This window comes from Pseudochaenichthys georgianus, chromosome 5, assembly GCF_902827115.2.
Source record: "Pseudochaenichthys georgianus chromosome 5, fPseGeo1.2, whole genome shotgun sequence".
NCBI lineage: Eukaryota > Metazoa > Chordata > Actinopteri > Perciformes > Channichthyidae > Pseudochaenichthys > Pseudochaenichthys georgianus.
This window is the reverse complement of record NC_047507.1, coordinates 3,018,313-3,039,331: the sequence shown is the minus strand read 5'-3', so window position 1 is coordinate 3,039,331 and position 21,019 is coordinate 3,018,313. Positions and strand designations below refer to the sequence as shown.

At 45.0% G+C, this 21,019-nt stretch overlaps 1 protein-coding gene and 1 pseudogene across 1 annotated transcript in view; one reads left to right on the top strand and one right to left on the bottom strand.

Annotated features, from left to right (window-relative positions):
• The window catches only part of elk4 (ETS transcription factor ELK4), a 39,584-nt gene extending 21,394 nt beyond the window's left edge, over positions 1 to 18,190 (top strand). The window contains 8 exon segments of the mRNA XM_071203256.1: positions 1,396 to 1,503; positions 1,506 to 1,600; positions 1,602 to 1,610; positions 7,419 to 7,578; positions 7,581 to 8,146; positions 8,920 to 9,162; positions 16,052 to 16,171; positions 17,293 to 18,190. Coding sequence (XP_071059357.1) covers positions 1,396 to 1,503; positions 1,506 to 1,600; positions 1,602 to 1,610; positions 7,419 to 7,578; positions 7,581 to 8,146; positions 8,920 to 9,162; positions 16,052 to 16,171; positions 17,293 to 17,382 — 1,391 coding nt within the window. The 3' untranslated portion in view covers positions 17,383 to 18,190.
• LOC139433829 (general transcription factor II-I repeat domain-containing protein 2B-like) lies at positions 10,469 to 14,476 on the bottom strand (annotated as a pseudogene).
• Positions 18,191 to 21,019: the final 2,829 nt, after the last annotated feature.

Here is a 21,019-nt window from a genome sequence, read left to right as displayed (position 1 = left end):
GCATCCTTAAAAGAAAAAACGATTTGCAATTAGGTGCAATTCTATTCAATCTCTCTGGATAACGTGACATCGCGGCTAGGTGTGTGACCTCTGAAAGCTGAAAGCCTTGAACACAAAGAGGCCGCCGCGTCTGTAATATCCACTCCGGCGCAATAAGGGATGAAGCTTCTTGAAGTGCACACTCCCGGCTGCAGAGCATACTGTGAAGAGCACGGCATAAAAGGTGTTCAACTTCACCCAGCTGTTCATAAAAGCACTCTTGGGTTTGCTCAGCAGGATGTATGTGGGCATTATAAACCTTAGAAGCAGCAGGGGGTCGCATGAGGAAAAACATTTGTGCCAGACGGTGCACCTGGGCTCATAAAATAGCCTCTTTTTTCTTAGGCTATTAAATAACCATTTGTAGCTATTAACCCAAGTCATTTCTCATTCTTTTGGGTATCAACGCATTTGATTGAAGGTTTTTTGCATGCCTTTGAAGACACAGGTGAGGATGACTACATTCTAAAGCAATAGAGTGGAGCCGTGAAGACGTATTTTTGCAGAACGACACGGATGTTGGCAACGTACGGGCACCTGCGACAACAAGTTTGCGAACACACATTTACGATACTGTCAGGCTTGTGTCAGCAGAATCATCTCCACATATGAAGACTACTTTGTGGGTTTTTTATATCCAGAGGGTACCGTACTTATCGGACTATAAGCCGTGACTTTTTCCCCCATTTTTTGTGTACAGCTAACGGCCACTAGGGAAACTCCTACATCTATGGATTTTACAGGTAAAATTCACCACCTTTAACTCTACGGGCTCTAGGACCGGTCCGCGCCCGCCACCTTTAAGCGGCGGGCTCCAGCAGGAAAAGCTGGAGGCCGGAAAAGAGTGAGACAGGTAGCGCGCCAAAGTAAAAGTGGAACCGAGAGACGGAACGAGAGCAAGACAGACAGACAGTTTAGCTGCTGCGGCTCATATGACGGTGCGCTTTATAGTCGGAAAAGTACGGTAAATAGCTAACATGAAGCTAAACGACATCATGGTCGCTAAGCTAAAGGTGGCTAATGTTCGGTACGGTGTTCTTTCTGTTGTAGTCTCATTTAGTTTTTGTTTGCAACTGCTATTCTATGACACGTAGACGCTTTGGAAGTGGGGTCGATGCTGACTTTCGTTTTCACGTCATAGATTCGAAGATATCTTGAGCTTGAGCTAACCACAGAACTTATTTCAGGCATCTAACCAAGTAAACAAAACAAACCTTGATGTGAAGACAAGGGGACCGGTAGTGGTAAAGTGTTGACTCGTATCTAACTTCGGCAGCACTCTGTAAGATTGGAAACTAATGAGCGTATCGCTAGCAGCAGGTCGAATGATTTTTCTCCTCTCTTAATGATTTCCAGTGAGAGCCATGGACAACTCTGTCACCTTGTGGCAGTTCCTTCTCCAGCTCCTGTTGGATTCCAGCAATGAGGACCTGATCTGCTGGACCAATGAGGAAGGGGAGTTCAAACGCTGCAGGCGGAGGAGGTGGCCCGGCTGTGGGGAGCCCGAAAGAACAAACCCAACATGAACTACGACAAGCTGAGCAGGGCCCTCAGATACTACTTACGACAAGGTGAGCACAGCAAGTCCTCTCTTCTACATCAGCATGTGTCCCCTCTTCTTCATGTCTCTTCTACATCAGCATGTGTCCCCCTCTTCTTCATGTCTCTTCTACATCAACATGTGTCCCCTCTTCTTCATGTCTCTTCTACATCAACATGTGTCCCCTCTTCTTCATGTCTCTTCTACATCAACATGTGTCCCCTCTTCTTCATGTCTCTTCTACATCAACATGTGTCCCCTCTTCTTCATGTCTCTTCTACATCAACATGTGTCCCCTCTTCTTCACGTCTCTTCTACATCAACATGTGTCCCCTCTTCTTCATGTCTCTTCTACATCAACATGTGTCCCCTCTTCTTCATGTCTCTTCTACATCAACATGTGTCCCCTCTTCTTCATGTCTCTTCTACATCAAACATGTGTCCCCTCTTCTTCATGCTCTTCTACATCAACATGTGTCCCCTCTTCTTCATGTCTCTTCTACATCAACATATGTCCCCCTCTTTACATCAACATGTGTCCCCTCTTCTTCATGTCTCTTCTTCATCAACATGTGTCCCCTCTTCTTCATGTCTCTTCTACATCAACACGTGTCCCCTCTTCTTCATGTCTCTTCTACATCAACATTTGTCCCTCTTCTCCATGTCTCTTCTACATCAACACGTGTCCCCCTCTCTTCATGTCTCTTCTACATCAACATGTGTCCCCTCTTCTCCATGTCTCTTCTGCATCAACGTGTGTCCCCTCTTCTTCATGTCTCTTCTGCATCAACACGTGTCCCCTCTTCTTCATGTCTCTTCTCACATCAACATGTGTCCCCTCTTTTCCATGTCTCTTCTACATCAACATGGTGTCCCCTCTTCTTCATGTCTCTTCTACATCAACATGTGTCCCCTCTTCTCCATGTCTCTTCTGCATCAACATGTGTCCCCTCTTCTTCATGTCTCTTCTACATCAACATGTGTCCCATCTCTCCATGTCTCTTCTACATCAACATGTGTCCCCTCTTCTTCATGTCTCTTCTACATCAACATATGTCCCCTCTTCTTCATGTCTCTTCTACATCAACATGTGTCCCCTCTTCTCCATGTCTCTTCTACATCAACATGTGTCCCCTCTTCTCCATGTCTCTTCTACATCAACATGTGTCCCCTCTTCTCCATGTCTCTTCTGCATCACATGTGTCCCCTCTTCTTCATGTCTCTTCTACATCAACATGTGTCCCCTCTTCTCCATGTCTCTTCTACATCAACATGTGTCCCCTCTTCTTCATGTCTCTTCTACATCAACATATGTCCCCTCTTCTTCATGTCTCTTCTACATCAACATGTGTCCCCTCTTCTTCATGTCTCTTCTACATCAACATGTGTCCCCTCTTCTTCATGTCTCTTCTACATCAACATGTGTCCCCTCTTCTCCATGTCTCTTTCTACATCAAACATGTGTCCCCTCTTCTTCATGTCTCTTCTACATCAACATGTGTCCCCTCTGTGGAAAGACACTCTGAAAGTTTCAGGAACAAAGACTCTCTCTCTTTTTGTCCTGATCCATTTCTATAATATTCTGAAAATGAGCTGATCAGATTTTGGCCACTTTATGATGTCATAACGATGTGTTGTCTTGTGTAGCCAATCACCAACCAAGGTAACCCCCCCCCCCCCACCTTATCACCTGAATCTCCTCTAGAGCACCATTAGCCGCGTTCACACCGCATACTTTGCAGTACTTAGTGCCGGCACTTAATACCCCAGGGCACTAAGTACAGATCGCGTTCACACCGGAGTACTTTTCCCTGAGGGAAGATTATGCAAATGAGCCGCTGACATCACTTCGTCTTCTTCTGCTTTGGGTTTACTGGCAGGCCGCAAACCACTTCACGGCGTATACTGCCGCCCAAAGTCCCCGGAGTTGGGGAAGCCTTCCGAGTAAATCTCCAGAACGCCAACACCTCCTCATCTCCACCGCTCCCATGTTTTTTTTTGTGTTGCCATAAGTTATTCTCTCTCCGTTGGTGCGCGGGGCGAATGCTAATGCTAATTATGCTAATGCCACAATTACAATGGCGGCTTCACAAAACCTTTTTTTGTTTTACGGGGCGTGGTTTGCAATTCGCCCAGCCAATCGGAACTGGGGCACTTTTTCCCCCCAGGATGGTACTACCTCTCAGCAGGCACTGAAAATGGGGGTAAAAGTTCCCGGCACTAAGTTCTCTTTTTGGTGTGAACGCGACATAAGGGGTACTAACGGAACTAAAGGGGAGAAGTACTCCGGTGTGAACGTAACCAAATGTCTCTCAGAGGGGCGTGGGGAGGGGCTCCTTATTTTCATCTGAAGTAACAGACAGAGAATCAGCACTTTTGAAACAGCACTGAAACAGAGGGGATTATGGGTAATGCTGCAATGATCTGTTTGGTGTTTGGAGCCAAACACTTCAGAGACAGGTTCTGTATATAACTGACACCTATAATATATTGATGAAAAACAGTATAATAGAGGGCCTTTAATGCATAAGATTAGTCTTATTGTGGTTAAGGTTTGCACACCACACTAAATATCCCATCACTGCAACACCAATATGGGGTCGACCATCAGCTAGCTGCCCCATATATTGCTTTGTTGTCCACAGTAAACCTGATTGGTTGCACTCCCTAACTGACTCCTAAATACGTCATCTGACCAATCAAAGCCTGTATTTGAGCGGCTGCCGTTGGCCCCTTTGAGGATAACGTTGCCAGAATATGGTCGGCCAAATTGTGCCCTTGAGTGTAGCATTGGCCCAAATGTTGATGGTACACTGGAGCCTTAATTTAAATCTTATATTTGCCTCTTATTATTCATATATGTATTACATCCATAGCCATAGCACGCCCTTTTTAGGCTTTCAAAACATTTATCAGGTTTCAAGGAAGAAGTAAATGTTGTTATGTAGGTTTAATAATATAATTAGGGAGGGATGAAACCCTCTGTAATGGTCACACATGCAGAGCACACAGTGACATGTGTTCTCTGCTTTGAACCCATCCTAGCACCAGGAGTCTATACTAGGAGCAGTGGGCCGCTATTGTACAGCGCCCGGGAGCAATGGGAGTGAGGGGGGAAGGGGGGTGTATGGTGCCTTGCTCAAGGGCAGGGAAGGAGGTGAACTGAGACCAAGTAGCAGTCCACACTCCATTTTTAGGTCTGCTCGGGGACTTGAACCGACGACCCTACGGCTCGCAGTAGTAGTAGTGCTGGTGCAGGATTGTTGTCCGGCCTGGAGTCAAATTAGAGGGTGTTTTCCAAGAGTAGTGGGGGGTGCACATGCAGGGGTTACAGTGCAGACTGTATGGGCTTAACGGATATCCATCTGTTATAAGCTGTACTTTTTTAACAATATGGTAGTTGGACTAGTCTTTTAATGTCCCTTCTGTACTATGCCATGTCTTTTTATGCTGAAAGTACTTCTTATCTTATCTTAGACGGCATTGGAGCTCTGACCGACGCAGCTAATGTTAGCAAATAATGTTGCTAACAGGCTCTTTCCGGGCGCAGCAGCTTGGGATAAGGCAGTCAACAATACACATATGACATGACACCTTTAAGAGTAATGATTGGAGCACTGAAAAGGATCAGAGCAGTAACTATCACTAATAGTGAGCCACAGTTCAAGGTTTTCTAGAAAACATGCATTTTCAAGTCCAGGTGAATACTGATTCAGATATTTCTCAGTGTCACAGTTAAAACTCTAAAAAGGGGGTGCAGTTGCAGCCTATATTTGTTTTTATAATTTCCCAGGAACCCCTTTTTGTTTTTCTAGAAGGAACAAAGACTAACATAATGTGTACGTATTAACTTGCATCACTTAAAGTATGGTTTTTACAGCAGTCTGTAGCCACCATGTAAGTATGCATGGCCCCATCTACCCCCCCCCCCCCACCAGCCCTCAGAAGAAGTGAAATGACACTTTTGATCTAGTACAATTTTGACTGAGATAAGAACGGACGTGGCACAGCTGTAATGTTGCTTGTGGCAATATTATCGCCCTTCTTCGGTGTTCCAGAAACTCCAAATGAGGTGAGATCATGCGAATGAGGTCAGACTCTTAACTGCCAGTCTTAATCAAAACAACGACTTGATGCCCGAGTTGAATCAGCACTGCTGTTCAGAAGCATTAGCAGCTGGATACTCTGAGGGGAATCAAACCAAAGACAGCTCCAGCACACGGAGAAACACGAGTTTATTGCATCTCAGAATTGTCTGCTGCTGCTCGGCGGCAGACGGAAGAGAGGCGAGTGCGGTCTGTCTCTGCGTGTGGTTTGGCAGCAGAGGCACAGCCTGACCCTGTGGGTGTTCTGGGCAGGGCTGGTATGTTCGGCTGGAAGTAGCTGCTGCTAGTTTGGTGCAGACAGGAAGCTGAGCTGTCCCACGTTCAAGCCTTTTTCTGTGGTCTCATCCTGCTATTTCTGCACCCCATTGCCTCTTTGCTCGTGTCGAAAGTCTTGTTTATAGTATTTGGTAAATTAGTCAATATAACTGCATTTAGAGTGTTTTTCCAGATCGCTCAAAATACTTTTGCATAACAAAGGTTAGCATTCAAACACATTCGCCATACAAGGTGCCCAATGCTCTGCTTCTAGGGTTTGCATAACACCGGGGAAGCAGGCAGAGTTTGAGAAGAATAGGGATTGTATTCACCCAAATGATTGACCGTATCTAGAGGTTACAAGACACTGAAGGAGTTGGGTTAGCATTTGAGATTTGACACCTGTCGTAGCTTTATTCTTTGTTTTGTTCAAGCCCCTAAGACACCTTTTAAATAGACTAATGCGCTTTATAGAAATTTATTATCGTACTTTTCGGACTATAAGCTGCGACTTTTCCCCCCATTTTTTGTGTACAGCTAACGGCCACTAGGGAACCTCCTGAACCTATGGATTTTACAGGTAAAATTAACCACCTTTAACTCTATGGGCTCTAGGACCGGTCCACCGCCCGCCACCTTTAAGCGGCGGGCTCCAGCAGAAAAAGCTGGAGGCCGGAAAAGAGTGAGGCAGGTAGCGCGCCAAAGTAAAAGTGGAACCGAGAGACAGAACGAGAGCAAGACAGACGGACAATTTAGCTGCTGCGGCTTATATGACGGTGCGCTTTATAGTCCGGAAAGTACGGTAGTTGTATTTACATTTGCTCTGACTGGCGGATGATGTGTTGTTTTTATGCGACTTGTGGTAAATAATCCAAATTCAATATTCAGCGACGGGAATATGCATTTCAAACAATTCAAAAACTCAAATAAAAAACGTAGATTCTCTTTCTTTATTATATGTTGTACGTAATATAATTGAACGGTTCAAAACGGTGGCGTCTTCCACACAGGTTGGCAATATCCGTGTCTCTTAAAGGCTGGCACCATGGGATTTGTAGTCCTTTATAATCCATTGACTACAGAAGTCGCCACTAGGTTAGAATATTTGGCTTTTTTCGCAAAAACAAAGAAAACTTGCTCGAACAACACCTTAAATAAAAATAAAGTGTACTCTGAGTGTATTTGTGAAGTGAAACAAAAACCGAAAACCTAACCTGTTAAGATATCTGTTTGTTCTGCTGCTTATAGTTCTATCAGTTATAGACATACAGTTGGAGCAATTTGGGATCAAGTATCTCACCAAAGGACACATCGACATATTGACTGCAGGAACTGAAAATGAAACCACAGGCCTTCTGATTGGTCGATGGCTACCTCTACAGCCGTTCACTCTCGCCTATATGATGTTCCTTTTTCCTTTAGTTCTATTAACCAACATTTAAAACTTACATCTGCATTTGCTCTCCTGTGTCTTCCAGAACATCATAAAGAAGGTGAACGGGCAGAAGTTCGTGTATCGCTTCGTGTCCTACCCTGACATCTTGAAAGGAGACGTTGCCTCCCGGACAGAGGGCGGGGAGGTGGGTGCTGGGGGGGGGCGTCCCTCCCCTTTTAAAGAGGGGAGACAGCACCCCACAAGATGGAGAGCCTGGGCTGAGCTCCAGCACCAAGCAGTCAAAACCGAAACGACTACATCCACTCCGGCCTGTACACCTCCTTCACCCTCAACTCGCTGCAGAACGGACGCCAGCTCTTCAAGTCCATCAAAATAGAGAATCCAGCGGAGAAGTTAGCGGACAAACGAGGAGTCGCTGCGTCCGCCCAGAACCAAGAGCCGTCTCCTCCGCCTCAAACCGCTCTGCCGTCCGTTATAAAGTTTGGAAACACGCCTCCAAAGCCAGCGCCGTCCCCTCAGGTTTCCGTAGAGATGACCCTGATGTCCAGCCACTTGGGGGCCGAGGACATTAACTCCATCTCCTCCCTGCCGCCTCACTCCGTCTACTCCTTAGAACACATCCGCCCGTCAGCCACGACGTTCAGCATCCAGGAGCTGACCTCGGCCAGCCCGTCCCCCAGCCTCGTGCCCGACTCCTCCCAGGAGCTGTTGATCGACAGCGACATCGAGTCCGGATCGTCTCAGACTGCAGACGATCAGGCCCGGGAGAAGGCACGTATACATCAGAGTCAGAAACAGTTTTATTACCAGGTAGGTTGACACGTACGAGGAATTTGACTTGATGTCACGGTGCGTACACTCAGGCACAGGAGAAGGCTAGTATACAGGGAGACACATCTCAAGACTCAAGGCTTTGATTGTCACGTGTGCATAGCTGCAGCGTAGATAAGACGATGAGAATCTGAGGTCACAGGCTCCTCCAACAGGGCAACACAATAACACAGATACAATAATGCAAGGAAATAGAAATAGTGCATCTCACACAATGGTTCCTTTACAGAGGAAATAATAGGAACGTTACACTTGAAAAGCCCTGAAAATGTTCTTTCTATCAACTTCTTTGGGGCAAACATGTTCGGCCAAAGATTATTCATTTCCACGATAGAGAAGGAATGAGTCCTTCCATCAGGAAATATTTAGGGATTGTTAAACGGCACAATGGCAAATTATCCTTTACGTTTCGGACTCAAATATAATCCTTTGAGCTCTGGTTTCCACTAACTCATCGGCGAAATATCCAACTGCGAAATATTTTCAATATGTTCCCCAGCTAGTCTCCGACTGTGTTTCCTGTGCTTAGTGTACAGTGAAAAACAATACATGCTATGAGAGCGATGACATTAAACCAATACCTTCAAGTTGTGGCGAATAATGGAGTTGCTCAACTGGGACAACGCCAGTGTGCTTGTTACGTATGCTAATCATTCTCGATTATATAAATATTATGATGGATTATAATTCTAAAGTGAATTCACATACCTCTTACTTTGATGACTGAAGACTGTAATCCCTCTCCTCTCCAGCAGGTGGACAGCGGGATGGGTTTGTCCGGAGATGAGACCAGTTTCATGGACGCTGAAACCAGCTCCTCGTCTCTGAGCAGCAGCAACACCATGTGCATTCTGAGCGCCGCAAAGGCACGCAAACCTCCCAAGATCCTGCAGATCAGCCCCCCCACTCTGCTGGTCACCACCTCGGACTTCTCCCCCATGAACCTCTGCAGCCCCTCCCTCCCCACGGCCTCCCTCACACCAGCTATGCTACAGGTGAGAGCATTGCTATTTGGTCGTTTGATTTGATTATAACAAGAATTATTATACAAACTTAATCAGTGTCAAATCGATACACACAAATATTACTGATTCTAAGTTTAAACGTATTTAATCCCACCCCTTCTCTCACAAACTAAATGATTAACATATATATGTAGTTAAATACCTATTAAGCAACACATTCATACGATAACACTTGAATGGTCAGATCAAGTCTGCATCACAGCAGCTCCATGTGTAACATCAACAGACACGTATCAAGACACAATACATGAACACCAAACATTCAACATATCATCCCAATCACTGGGAGAAAGCGTGCTCAAAGGCCTTCAGCGTGCTCAAAGGCCTTCAGCGTGCTCAAAGGCCTTCAGCGTGCTCAAGGGCCTTCAGCGTGCTCAAAGGCCTTCAGCGTGCTCAAGGGCCTTCAGCGTGCTCAAGGGCCTTCAGCGTGCTCAAAGGCCTTCAGCGTGCTCAAAGGCCTTCAGCGTGCTCAAAGGCCTTCAGCGTGCTCAAGGGCCTTCAGCGTGCTCAAAGGCCTTCAGTGTGCTCAAAGGCCTTCAGCGTGCTCAAGGGCCTTCAGCGTGCTCAAAGGGCCTTCAGCGTGCTCAAAGGGCCTTCAGCATGCTCAAAGGGCCTTCAGCATGCTCAAAGGGCCTTCAGCGTGCACCTGGAGCTCTGTGTTCACTGAGAGGACTGACTGGAGCACAAAGGATGCTTCACTCTGACTTTAATGAATCGTGGGACCCTGTATCTCCATTTAGATGGTTTATTAAAACATTTGTTAAAATATCAGGGGGTCCGCCGGGTCTTAAAAAGTATTAAAAGTTGATAAATCAATTTAGCGAAAATTAAGGCTATTAAAAAGTATTAAAGGGCATTTCCCAAGGTTTCACGTTTTGTATCTTGTTTCCAATAAGTATATAAATGGTCCAAAGAGGTTGTGTTCTACAGTCTGCCTGAATGTAGTCATGGCGTAGGTGTGTAGTGAGATTCTGTGGAGTTTATTGATGGCATCCCGTTGGATTTGACGTCATCTGAACAGGACATCGCTCGCTCACTGCTTGATAGCGCGCGAAGGTCCGTTTACGCCGGTTGCTAAGCAACATCGTTATGGAAAAATGCAAGTCTGCGTCCAAATGGTTGGAAGATAAGAAGGAAGGACAATCAATACTGTATATAGTCAATGTGAGGTAAAGTGTGTCGCCAAGGTAACCGGTTAGAACTCCAAGTGGCGATGAGGTCTTAAAATGTACGGAAAGGGTCTTAAAAAAGGTCTTGAAAGGTTTTACGTTTGACTTCAGGATTCCTTCATAGACCCTGAACAAAGAAAATACAAATCAGAAGGTGAATAAGTGATAAGACTGTTTCAGGTTGGAGATGATTGTTAGATTGTCATGCCAGCTGTAAGGAAGATGCACAATTACCTGTACACATGGTAACGTGTGGTATGTTAGCACTTAATGGCGAATAAATAAAATATGAAATCTTTCTTAATTCTGCTAATGAGTTGGTAGGACTGGTTCCCCAAGTCCTTGAAGGGGACCTATCATGCAAAATGCACTTTGTGATGTCTTTTATACATAAATATGTGTCCCCGGTGCGTCGGGGAACTCACGCAGCGTCAGAAAATAAAACCCTTTCTCTTTTCCTCCGTACACAAATCTTTTAAAAAGGGGGTACAACGAGCGGATACAGATTGGCTGCCGATATGACGTCATTTCGGACGGTGGACCCACAGAAACAATGCCTGGCGTGTTTTGGACGTAATCTCGTTGTTTGTTTCAAGCCTCGCTAACACTCAGAGCTAACCTGTACTGGAGAGCACGAGTTTAAAAAGCAGGAAATAAAAAAAGGAACTCACCTCGTGATAAACCCGCAAGAGAAAAAGCATTTGAGCTCCATACTGTTTCAGAAATAATCCATGATGTGGTTTAGAACAGGATGGCGTTTTATCACAGCAGAATTGAACTTTATCTCCGGTGGAATTCTGATCGGGCATTAGCCCCGCCTCCTCTAACAGGGCTGCAGAAGAGGGGTATGAGCTGCAACGAGTGATCTGTTTGGTATTTTAAGAAAGAAACTTCACAGACATGTTTTGTAAAGGTATGGCCCTACAATATATGTTTCTAATATAGCATGATAGGTCCCCTTTAAGTTAAAAAAAATCCCATATCTAAATATTCTGCTGCAATAAAAAATAACATCTTGCACTCCTTGCCACACACAAAGCATCAATCAAAACGGGTTACACTCACACAGGAAAGGTGATTTGATAAAATGACACTACATCTTAATATTAGTTATAGCTTTACTCAAATGTCCAATTGTGCTTGAGGATTTTCTTTTGGCATGAAGACAGCATAACACATGACGACACATATCTATAATCCAAACCTTCAATAGAAGCTTTGAACGTAATAAAAATAAACATTTTGTACAGCCAACTAATAAAGTCATTTAGCCATTATACCGTTGGAGCATGACCTAACTCCCAAACAGACACGGATGCTTCATCTGATCACTATTGAATTATATTATTATATTTCTTCTGAAGGCTTTCAATTACAAAACCTGCCTCTTTCAAATGAGCACGCTCAGATTAGATGATCAGAAGCGGGTTTATTGCCAGGTAGGTTCGCACATGCTAGGAATTTGACTTGATGTCATGGTGCAGACATCAAATATAAAAAACAAGAAATCTAATATAAAACTAAAAATCTTTTACACCGTAATAAAATACAGTTAAATAGCAATACGAATAAAGCAGTAACATGGAAATAGAATGTTATGAATGCATAGAATATAAACTATGAAATGTGAATATGTGCAGAAAGGAGTATGAACATTGTGTGCATTAATGTAATGCATATAGAGATGTGGCAGAGGGGGGGCGGGCCTTGTTTAAGAGGCCGGTAGCGGAGGGGAAGAAACTGTTCAGGTGGCGAGAGGTTCATGATGGAGCGCAGAGGGAACAGTTTGTGTCCAGGGTGGGAGGGGTCGGCCACTATCTTCCCTGCCCGCCTCAGGGTCCTGGAGGGGTCGGCCACTATCTTCCCTGCCCGCCTCAGGGTCCTGGAGGGGTCGGCCACTATCTTCCCTGCCCGCCTCAGGGTCCTGGAGGGGTCGGCCACTATCTTCCCTGCCCGCCTCAGGGTCCTGGAGGGGTCGGCCACTATCTTCCCTGCCCGCCTCAGGGTCCTGGAGGGGTCGGCCACTATCTTCCCTGCCCGCCTCAGGGTCCTGGAGGGATGGCAGATTGCAGCCGATTACATGTTAGACGCTTTTATCCAAACAGGAGCAATTTAGGGAGAAGAGTCTCAGAGACACAACGACATGCTGACTGCAGTGGGGTTTGAACCTGTGACCCCCTGATCCCAACACCAAGGCTCTTTCCACTGCGCCACACGCCACACTATCGCCTTCACTTTATTAGAAATAATGTGAAGACAATCTGGGAGATGTCTTCGTCACACGGCAGCATGCAGACTTTACACTTGAGGTTAAAAATGAAATAAAATAGAAAGTAAACAGTTAGCGATATACACATATTGACAGTGAAAGATAAAGAGTATCATACACTATAAATACACATCATTAAACAATAATACACCGACGTCAATTCTGTCTGTCGCTGCAGTTACTTCTCTGTATTTCCTTTCCCACTCTCCCTTAGATGATGAAACCAAAGCAGAGTCCCTTTACAGCAGGGGTGGGCAATATTTTTCCCAGGGGGCCCAAATGAGCAACTGAAAAATTTTGGAGGGCCGGGCCAAATGCCGAACTCAATTATGCATAATATACATTTTTATTTCTATATAGAAAGCAGTAAAATGGCATTGTTTTGACCGCTGGTTAGAGTGTATGTTAGTATTTGGCAATTAAAAGGTGAGGTTAGCTTTCAAAATATCATTTATTCAAATAGAATTTCAAAATGATAAAATTTTCAGTAACATCAATAACAAAGGGCATTTTGAGTTTCATGTACTATTGAGAAACAAGGATTTTCTAGCTTCTAAAGACATCACATCATCTTTGTAGCCAAAATAAACAAGACATATCACTGAACTGTGTAACTGTGTAAAGAAAAGTGTCCCAGTTTGTAGCCTTTTTGACTTTACATGCCTATATTAAACATTTAATGTTTTCAGAACTGCGCAAAAAAAAAAAGATCAAGTGTCCCATTTCACTTGTTATATTTCCACATTTTAGTGTTCTTCAGTTCTTTTTTTTCATTCAGTGTGAGAAATCCAGTCTCTGTTGAGCTTTAACAAGTCCATCAAAGTCAGGTTGAATGTCTGAGGTGGAGATGCGAAGCACAGCTGACAGATGTTCATCAGTGAGAGAGGATCTGTACCTGGATTTGGTCAACTTCATGACTGAGAATGTCTGTTCACATGTATAGGTGGATCCAAAGAGAACCAACATCTTCTGAGCATGTCTCCTCATGTTTGGAAAGTTCTCCTCCTTGAGAGCAGAGTAGAACTCTAGCAGTGATGCTGACTTAAAGTGCTCTTTCAGTAGTGCATCAGACTGCAGGTCAATGAGTTCAAGCTGAACCTCAGTGGGTGCACTATCAACACTGCAGGTAAAGGGAGAGGAAACCAGCTGCACTTCATCCTCAACCTTTTTGAAATCTTGAAAACGCCTTGAAAATTCATCATGCAGTGCTCCTAACATGGAGGAGTACCTGTGCCGGTGATCAGCTGATGGTTTGACTTCTTTCAGGGTTTTCATGTGTTCCAGATTGTTGCTGCCTAGTTGCCTTGACATTAATTGCAACGTTGTCATGAAGGCTTTCACATGGCTCTGCATTTCATGAGCAAAAAGGCCCTTGCCCTGCAGTTGTGTGTTCAGTGCATTCATCATTGCAGTCACATCAACAGCAAATGTTAAATCTGCCATCCAGTCCTTATCAGACAGCTCTGGGATGGTTTGGCCTTTCATCTCACAAAACTCTTTTATCTCTGATTTCAGAACCCAAAACCTTTTCAGCACTTTGCCCAGGCTGAGCCATCTGACAGCTGTGTGGTACCTGACATCCCCATGTTCGCTCTCTTGCTCCTCCAACAGTGAAACAAACTGCCTGTGATTTAATGCTCGCGCTCTGATGAACTGTTGTAGTAACAACATCAACCACATGGCTACATTTTAGCACTGACTTGCACAACGCTTGCTGATGAATAATACAATGTATAAACACCAATTTCTGCTCTGCGTTGAGTTCACTCACTTTATCTTGCATTCTTTTCAAAAGTCCAAACATTTTCCCTGTCAAATTCGGACATCGTTTACCTCGGTGAACAGATCACTCCCCGTTGTGGTTCCTTTCATTGGCCGCATTCTGCCAGCTCCTCCGTAAGCTTGAAGTCGCGCGTTATCCCCCGGAGAAATATGAGCAGCTGGGCTGTGTCACGGACGTCACAGCTCTCATCCAAAGCCAAAGAAAAAAAGTCGAAGCTTCCCACTTCACTTTGCAGCTGAAACTCCAGATTCTCTGCGATGTCCTCCACCCTTCTCCTCACGGTGCGGCGGGACAGCGGGATGTTTTCAAACGCTTCTTTTTTCTCTGGGCATAGCAGTGCTGCAGACTCGACCATGCACTCTTTCACAAACTCCCCCTCCGAGAATGGCTTACTGTTCTGGGAGATTTTGTGGGCTATCACAAAGCTGGTTCTGGTCGCTGCATCTCTGTCTGCATGCAGCTTTGTAAAACAGCCTTGTTGTTTTTCTAGCTTTGCTAGTAAATCCGTTGATGTCCGCGCTCGTTCGGCATCAGTCAAGTTTTTGTATTTCGCGGCATGTTTCGTCTCGTAATGCCGTTTCAAATTGTACTCTTTAAACTCGGCGACATGCTCCCCACAAACCAAACACACAGGTTTACCCTTGACTTCGGTAAAGAAAAAATTAGTAGTCCATATTTGTTTGAAAGTTCTGCTTTCGGCATCCACTTTCCTCTTTTTGGCATGAGCCGACATTTTCGCATTTTTCAGGGGTGACAAGGAAGGTAGACACGCATTTCACGTGCACAGTTGATGTGCACGATTGCGTGCACTGTGAGAAAAATGGGCTTCAAAATAAAAGCAATGCGGTTTTAGTCCACCCATAAGATAATTAGAAAATATGTTTTATTTTCTAATTATCATGTAATCTTTCGCGGGCTGGTCAGAATCATCCCGCGGGCCGTACAATGCCCAGGTCTGCTTTAAAGTGACCTCCTCGGCAGCGTGCCAAAGATCAATCCATGCCTCGTAAACTGCTGCAGAACAAGATGGAGATCTGACCCGTACTGGTTCTGACCAGCAGGGGGCAGCAGCAATCTGCCCCGCCTGGCTCGCGGCTCTTGTTTGGGTGTTGCCCCACTGAAGCTGTCTGCAGACCACATGACGCTGGGTGCTGCTCTGGAGAATTTGGAAGTCTATTAGATTTGCTGGTTCAAACAATGTTGTTATTATTCTGTCCCTCCCCAGAACCATGAGGTCCAGACAGATCACATGGATGAGTTCCTCTTTCTGCTTTGTGGTCTCAGTGATCGACTTCAAAGGGACCCTATTATGTCGTTTCCTGTCGTGTGTTATAAAGGTTTTTGTGCAGTGGTCTGCGAAGGATACATTCCCCAAATCTCTCACACACTCCTTCCTCAGAACGCCTCCATTGGACTCCTTTGTTTACCAGTGACATCACTATGAAACACTTGCGATTCTATAGGCTAGAGCTCCAACACATTGTACGTGATAGGCGGAGGGGCGGGACATCGCTTCCATTGACCAATCACAACAGAGCCAGAAAGCTAACCACTGATATACCTTTAAAACAAAGCTATTATCCGCCATGCTTTCGACCTTTCCTTCAACAACCCTGACCCTGTCTCCCCCGTCCTCAGACTCCCACTCTGTTGCTGACTCCCAGTCCTCTGCTGTCCAACATCCACTTCTGGAGCACCCTCAGTCCGGTGGCTCCTCTCAGCCCGGCCACCCGGCGCCAGGGAGCCCATCTGTTCCAGGTCAGTACCTCAGAGTCACAGCTGAGGAGTACTTTTGTATATATCTCTTCTTTAACTCATTGTTTTACTATATCAGAATACCTTTATTTGTCCCACAGAGGGGACATTTACATTTGTTACAGCCGAAAAGAGACAAAGACAGCTTGATGTTAACACTTTAGTTCTTTCGTACCTTTTCTGTTTTCATTTCACCTCATCTATCAGTTCCTGTCTCGATACACACTTTATTATTCTACCTACCTTTGTATTTATCTCTGTCTTGACTTCTTGTTTGACTTTAGACTATTTACTGGCTGCTATCACACCATTTTGTACATGTTACACTTATTTATTTTACTGGGGCTGGATGTGTATTTCGTTAATTGTCTTTTGTGTCATTTCTTTTTTTAGCTTTAATATTTGCCGCAAGCTTTCTTTATTAACCCTCGTGTCGTGTTCGAAAGCTGTTACCGGTCATGGTGTTCGCGGGTCCATTTCGACCCATGATTTATCTCAGTCCAAAACACACAAAGAAAATGACTATCCTCCAATATTGTTTTAACTACATCATAACTAACTTATAATGCGTTCATAACCGTACAATCCTGTTGACATTTAATGTTATGGCCCCGAAACACATGACACCACATGTTCACACGTGCATGTTCAGGTTCAAGTGTTAGTGCGCATATTCTTTGAGAAAGGTGGAGTTCCCGTGGGGGGAGGGGCAGCGGGAGGGGAGACCAGGTGCATGTTGCGAAATATTATTGTTACAGTGGATGAAGGGGGGGGGGAGGGGTGGGTAAAGTCAAAGATGAATCTTGATTGGGCCAAATTTAACCTCGAGTCACCCCCAACATTTCTGCTGGGACCCGAACACCAAATGATACACTTTCTTTTTTAGAGACCTTCAGATTTGGCTAAAATTGCCAAAATCAGTGTTGTGGTGTTTATATAGCTGGTGGAGGACATCAGGAAGCCTTGTTCCGATACAAAAAACTAGAGCGTAGTTATTATATCATTTTAACTTGAGACGGGTCACGGGAGACCCGAACACAACACGAGGGCTAATAACGTTAATGCTCCCTTTGTTCCCCTCCATCAGTTCCTGTCTCTGTCTGACACATTGTCTTCTGTTGCAGTTCCCATCGGTCCTCACTCCTCAGTTCCAGATCCCGATACACAGTCTGGATGGGACCAACACACCCGGACCCATTTCCCCGAAGACATAGGATTAACCCCCAATTTACAGTATCACAACATTTAGACTGAGACTCCTCCCCCTCCTCACGCTCCGCCCCCTGCGCCCACACACAGGACAATGGTGTGGGAGCCATTCCTCATCGCTCTGGTGCTTTAAAGCTCTCCTCCGCAGGATTCACACTACAATCAGACATGTGGAGAGATGATGACGGTAACATGTTCCCCAACATTTACACCCTGAGGATGCTATCCTGTACTCGGACGTGCTGATTCCATCGTTCCTTTTTTTTGCACTTTTGGATGTAATTTGTCTGGATTATTTTGGGGGGGGGGTCCTCAGTCACAACGAATGAAGGAGGGAAGCGTGTCCATGGCAACAGTTTGTGGATTGGACCCTCAGCAGCAGTGACAATCTGCGTCCCATGTGGACACACAGATGAGTAGAAGTGCAGATATCTGAACATTTCCTTTTATAGAATCCCTTCTTCTCTTTCTGCCAAAAAACCCATGTTCTGTTGTTCCCCGTTTTCCCCTCGTTGGCCTCGGCTGCTGTTCCTTATCGTTCCCGGGCCTGACTTCGTTGAAGGGTAGCGCTTTAACCTGAAGGTGTGCACCTGCGACTCTTTTATCTCTTGCCCAGCTCTTAAGTGTTAAGCCATATCCGACACGTTGGCTTTCTCAGCGTGGCCATACTCTGAGCTGAAAAGAAGTGAAGCCATAACTCGTTACGTGCATCGACTCTGCAAGCAACAAAACACCACCTGCTCTTATACTGTAAGGTGTCTTCTATAGGTTTGTGTTTCTCTCCCCCACACTCCCCCACACACTCCCCCTCCCCCCCCCCCACCCTGAAACACCTCCATTTGACTCATAGTGACATAATATGTAACACTCGCGCTTTGATTGGCTAGTGCTACCACACATTGTACGTGATAGGCTAATACATCTGATATTATGAAATGTTTAGCCACCCCAATATTAACAATTTTTAATAAATAATGATGAGTGATGTGGACATAATGACCAAGTTGATGAAATGCTAATAATAGAACAGCTAGAAGAGTCATTTAGGAAAATACATCAACGAATTACTAACCCAGAAATATCTGCCATTTTATGATAAAACAATGTCCAAAATCTTGCCTTTTCTGACAATCTGACATCACATTTAGCCCAGCGTGAATGTCAGGTCGTCTTGTTTTGTAGACTTCACGATGTGATGGCTGAAAGACTGCTCCTGCTCACCAAAATAATTCTAGCCAAAAAAGCACTTTTACGAGAAGAAGTGAGCGAGCATGTGTTCGCTTTGGACACAGCAAGGCAAGCCGTTACCTTGACGACAAGCTGCTGTCCTCAGCTTCATGTTTACATAACGACATCTTGTCGTAATCTAATTTAGCAGGGTTATTCCCAAAGCATGCGATGTGAACCAAAGCCGAACAACACACAGAATCACTCCAGACTTTAAGTGAGCGGCCCGTGTGTCGTGTTGCTCGCAGCGTCAGGGCATTCTTTTATTTTAAACTGAACGTCCAAATTGAGCGGCTGGACTCGCCACAGTCCCGCCTTAACCTCCGCCGAGCCTTATCCCCCTGAAGCACATCAGCTGTTCACCCTGAAGCACCTTCCTCGCCCTTAAACTCCTCCTCCTCCTCCTCCTCCTCCTCCTCCTCCTCCTCCTCCTCCTCCTCCTCCTCCTCCTCCTCCTCCTCCTCCTCCTCCTCCTCCTCCTCCTCCTCCTCCTCCTCCTCCTCCTCCTCCTCCTCCTCCTCCTCCTCCTCCTCATCAGCCATGACAATGTAAATGACTTTGAAGCCATAAGTCTGCGACACAGACTTCAGATGTAGATCCCACGTTTCTACGCTAATAAATGTGCAACTTGTACACAACACTTGTTTACATGATGCTTGGATACAACACGCTTAAGTGTGTCTTTGCCCAAGTGTCCCTTTCTAACCCAGGGATGGATGACCAGCTAATCTTCTTCTTTCTACTAGACACTTGCCCCTCCGCCTGCAGTCCGTCACACTGACATACGGTGCCTTACCACAGCCACGTGAAGCTCTCCCGTGGACGGAGCTCCATCACTTCATCCAGAAATAACGACATGTTTGTTTTCTGCCATATCGGACCGAACCAGAGCCCCAGGCGTTTGGCGTAAAACACGGGGACGTTTAGTGAGAGTCCACTGCGGCTTGTGTACAGCACGATCCTCATGCTCTGCAGTGCGCTCTGGTACGGTGGCCAGCCCGCGCAAACGTGCTTAAAAACAACGGGGACCCTTAAAAGAGACGCACACAGCTGGGACCGGAGCACTTGTTGACGCTCTGGGATTGGCACTCGAGCGTTCTGTCAGTATATAAGACATGCCGAGGTTAGCTACGTTAGCTAGCTCGCTTACAACAGACCTGCAATTGAATCGGAAGGAATCATGCGACAACAGTGACAGTTGGCCAACTTTAAAATCCGCCGAACGTCAACAAGCGCTCCGGTCCCATCTGTGTGCGTCACTTTTTTAGTGTCCCCTGGAAACTTGTTTCGTTGTGTTTTGATCTCTTTGCAGCGTTACGTTTTTGCAGCGCTTTTTAGTAAACGCTGCGCTTGTTTTGTCAAGTTTGTGCGTGTTTTCTGAACTCTGCGCATGCGTGGCTGAAGATGTTTCTTCAGTTGCATGTGTTTTAGCACATCGTTTTAGCATCGTTTTTTTAATCTGCAGCGCGTTTCCTGAAGTGATTTGGGTCGTTTGCACCTGTGGGCCACCGTACTCTGGGATGCTTACATGTACATACAGACAGCGATATAGGTTAATATGCAGAGCATGTAATCAGTCTCTTTCCAACCTGCTTTCAATGTTTGTGATAACACATTTTCAAACTATATAAATATATATAAAAAAGCTGTTATTTCTTGTGTAATTTTCCTGTAGAATTGAGAGATTAATTTCTATTTTTGTAATGGCCAGATAGATGGACGTCTGCTATTCTCCGATTTAATGTGCATGTGCTTATTTTTGTAATGTCGTGTTCCTCTTGTGTTTGGGAGGCGGCGGCCCCATGCTGGCTGTTTTCGGAATCAAAGCCTTATGGGGGAGAAATCTAAATCTGTTTTATATGTAAATGTTTGGATATTGTTCATGCAAATGTTGTGATGGGACGTTTGCACTTAACGGGGTTCCTGTAGTATTGGATTCTGTCGCTTTTCTATGACTTTCCTTTTGGATGACATGTTGTCGACGTTTGGCTTACTCAGAAATGTATATTTTCCCAAAGGGAGGATAACAATTATGCACTTCGTATTTTATACAGTAAATCTAGTCTTTTACAATACAAATCCAAGGATTTTGTGATCAGGCACTACCACAGAATATTTATTTATGTGAATTTATAGTAAAGCCCAATAGAATTGGAGCTTATCTCGCATTTTTGCAGTAACTTTGATGAAAACTATAAAATAGCTTGATTAAAAACTCCGAGCCCATTTGAAAGTTTCCTCCGTGAAGTCTTTAAGGACTTTCTATTTGCATATTTGTATCTTCTAATGTTTTCCCTTATGTTAAAATGTAGAATCTTCTTTTGAAAAAATCATGCTTTGTTTCGTCCAGTTTTCTACTCGTTTGTTGCTTTTCAAATGTTTACAGGCTGCTTGTCTTAAGTGGCATTTCGATGT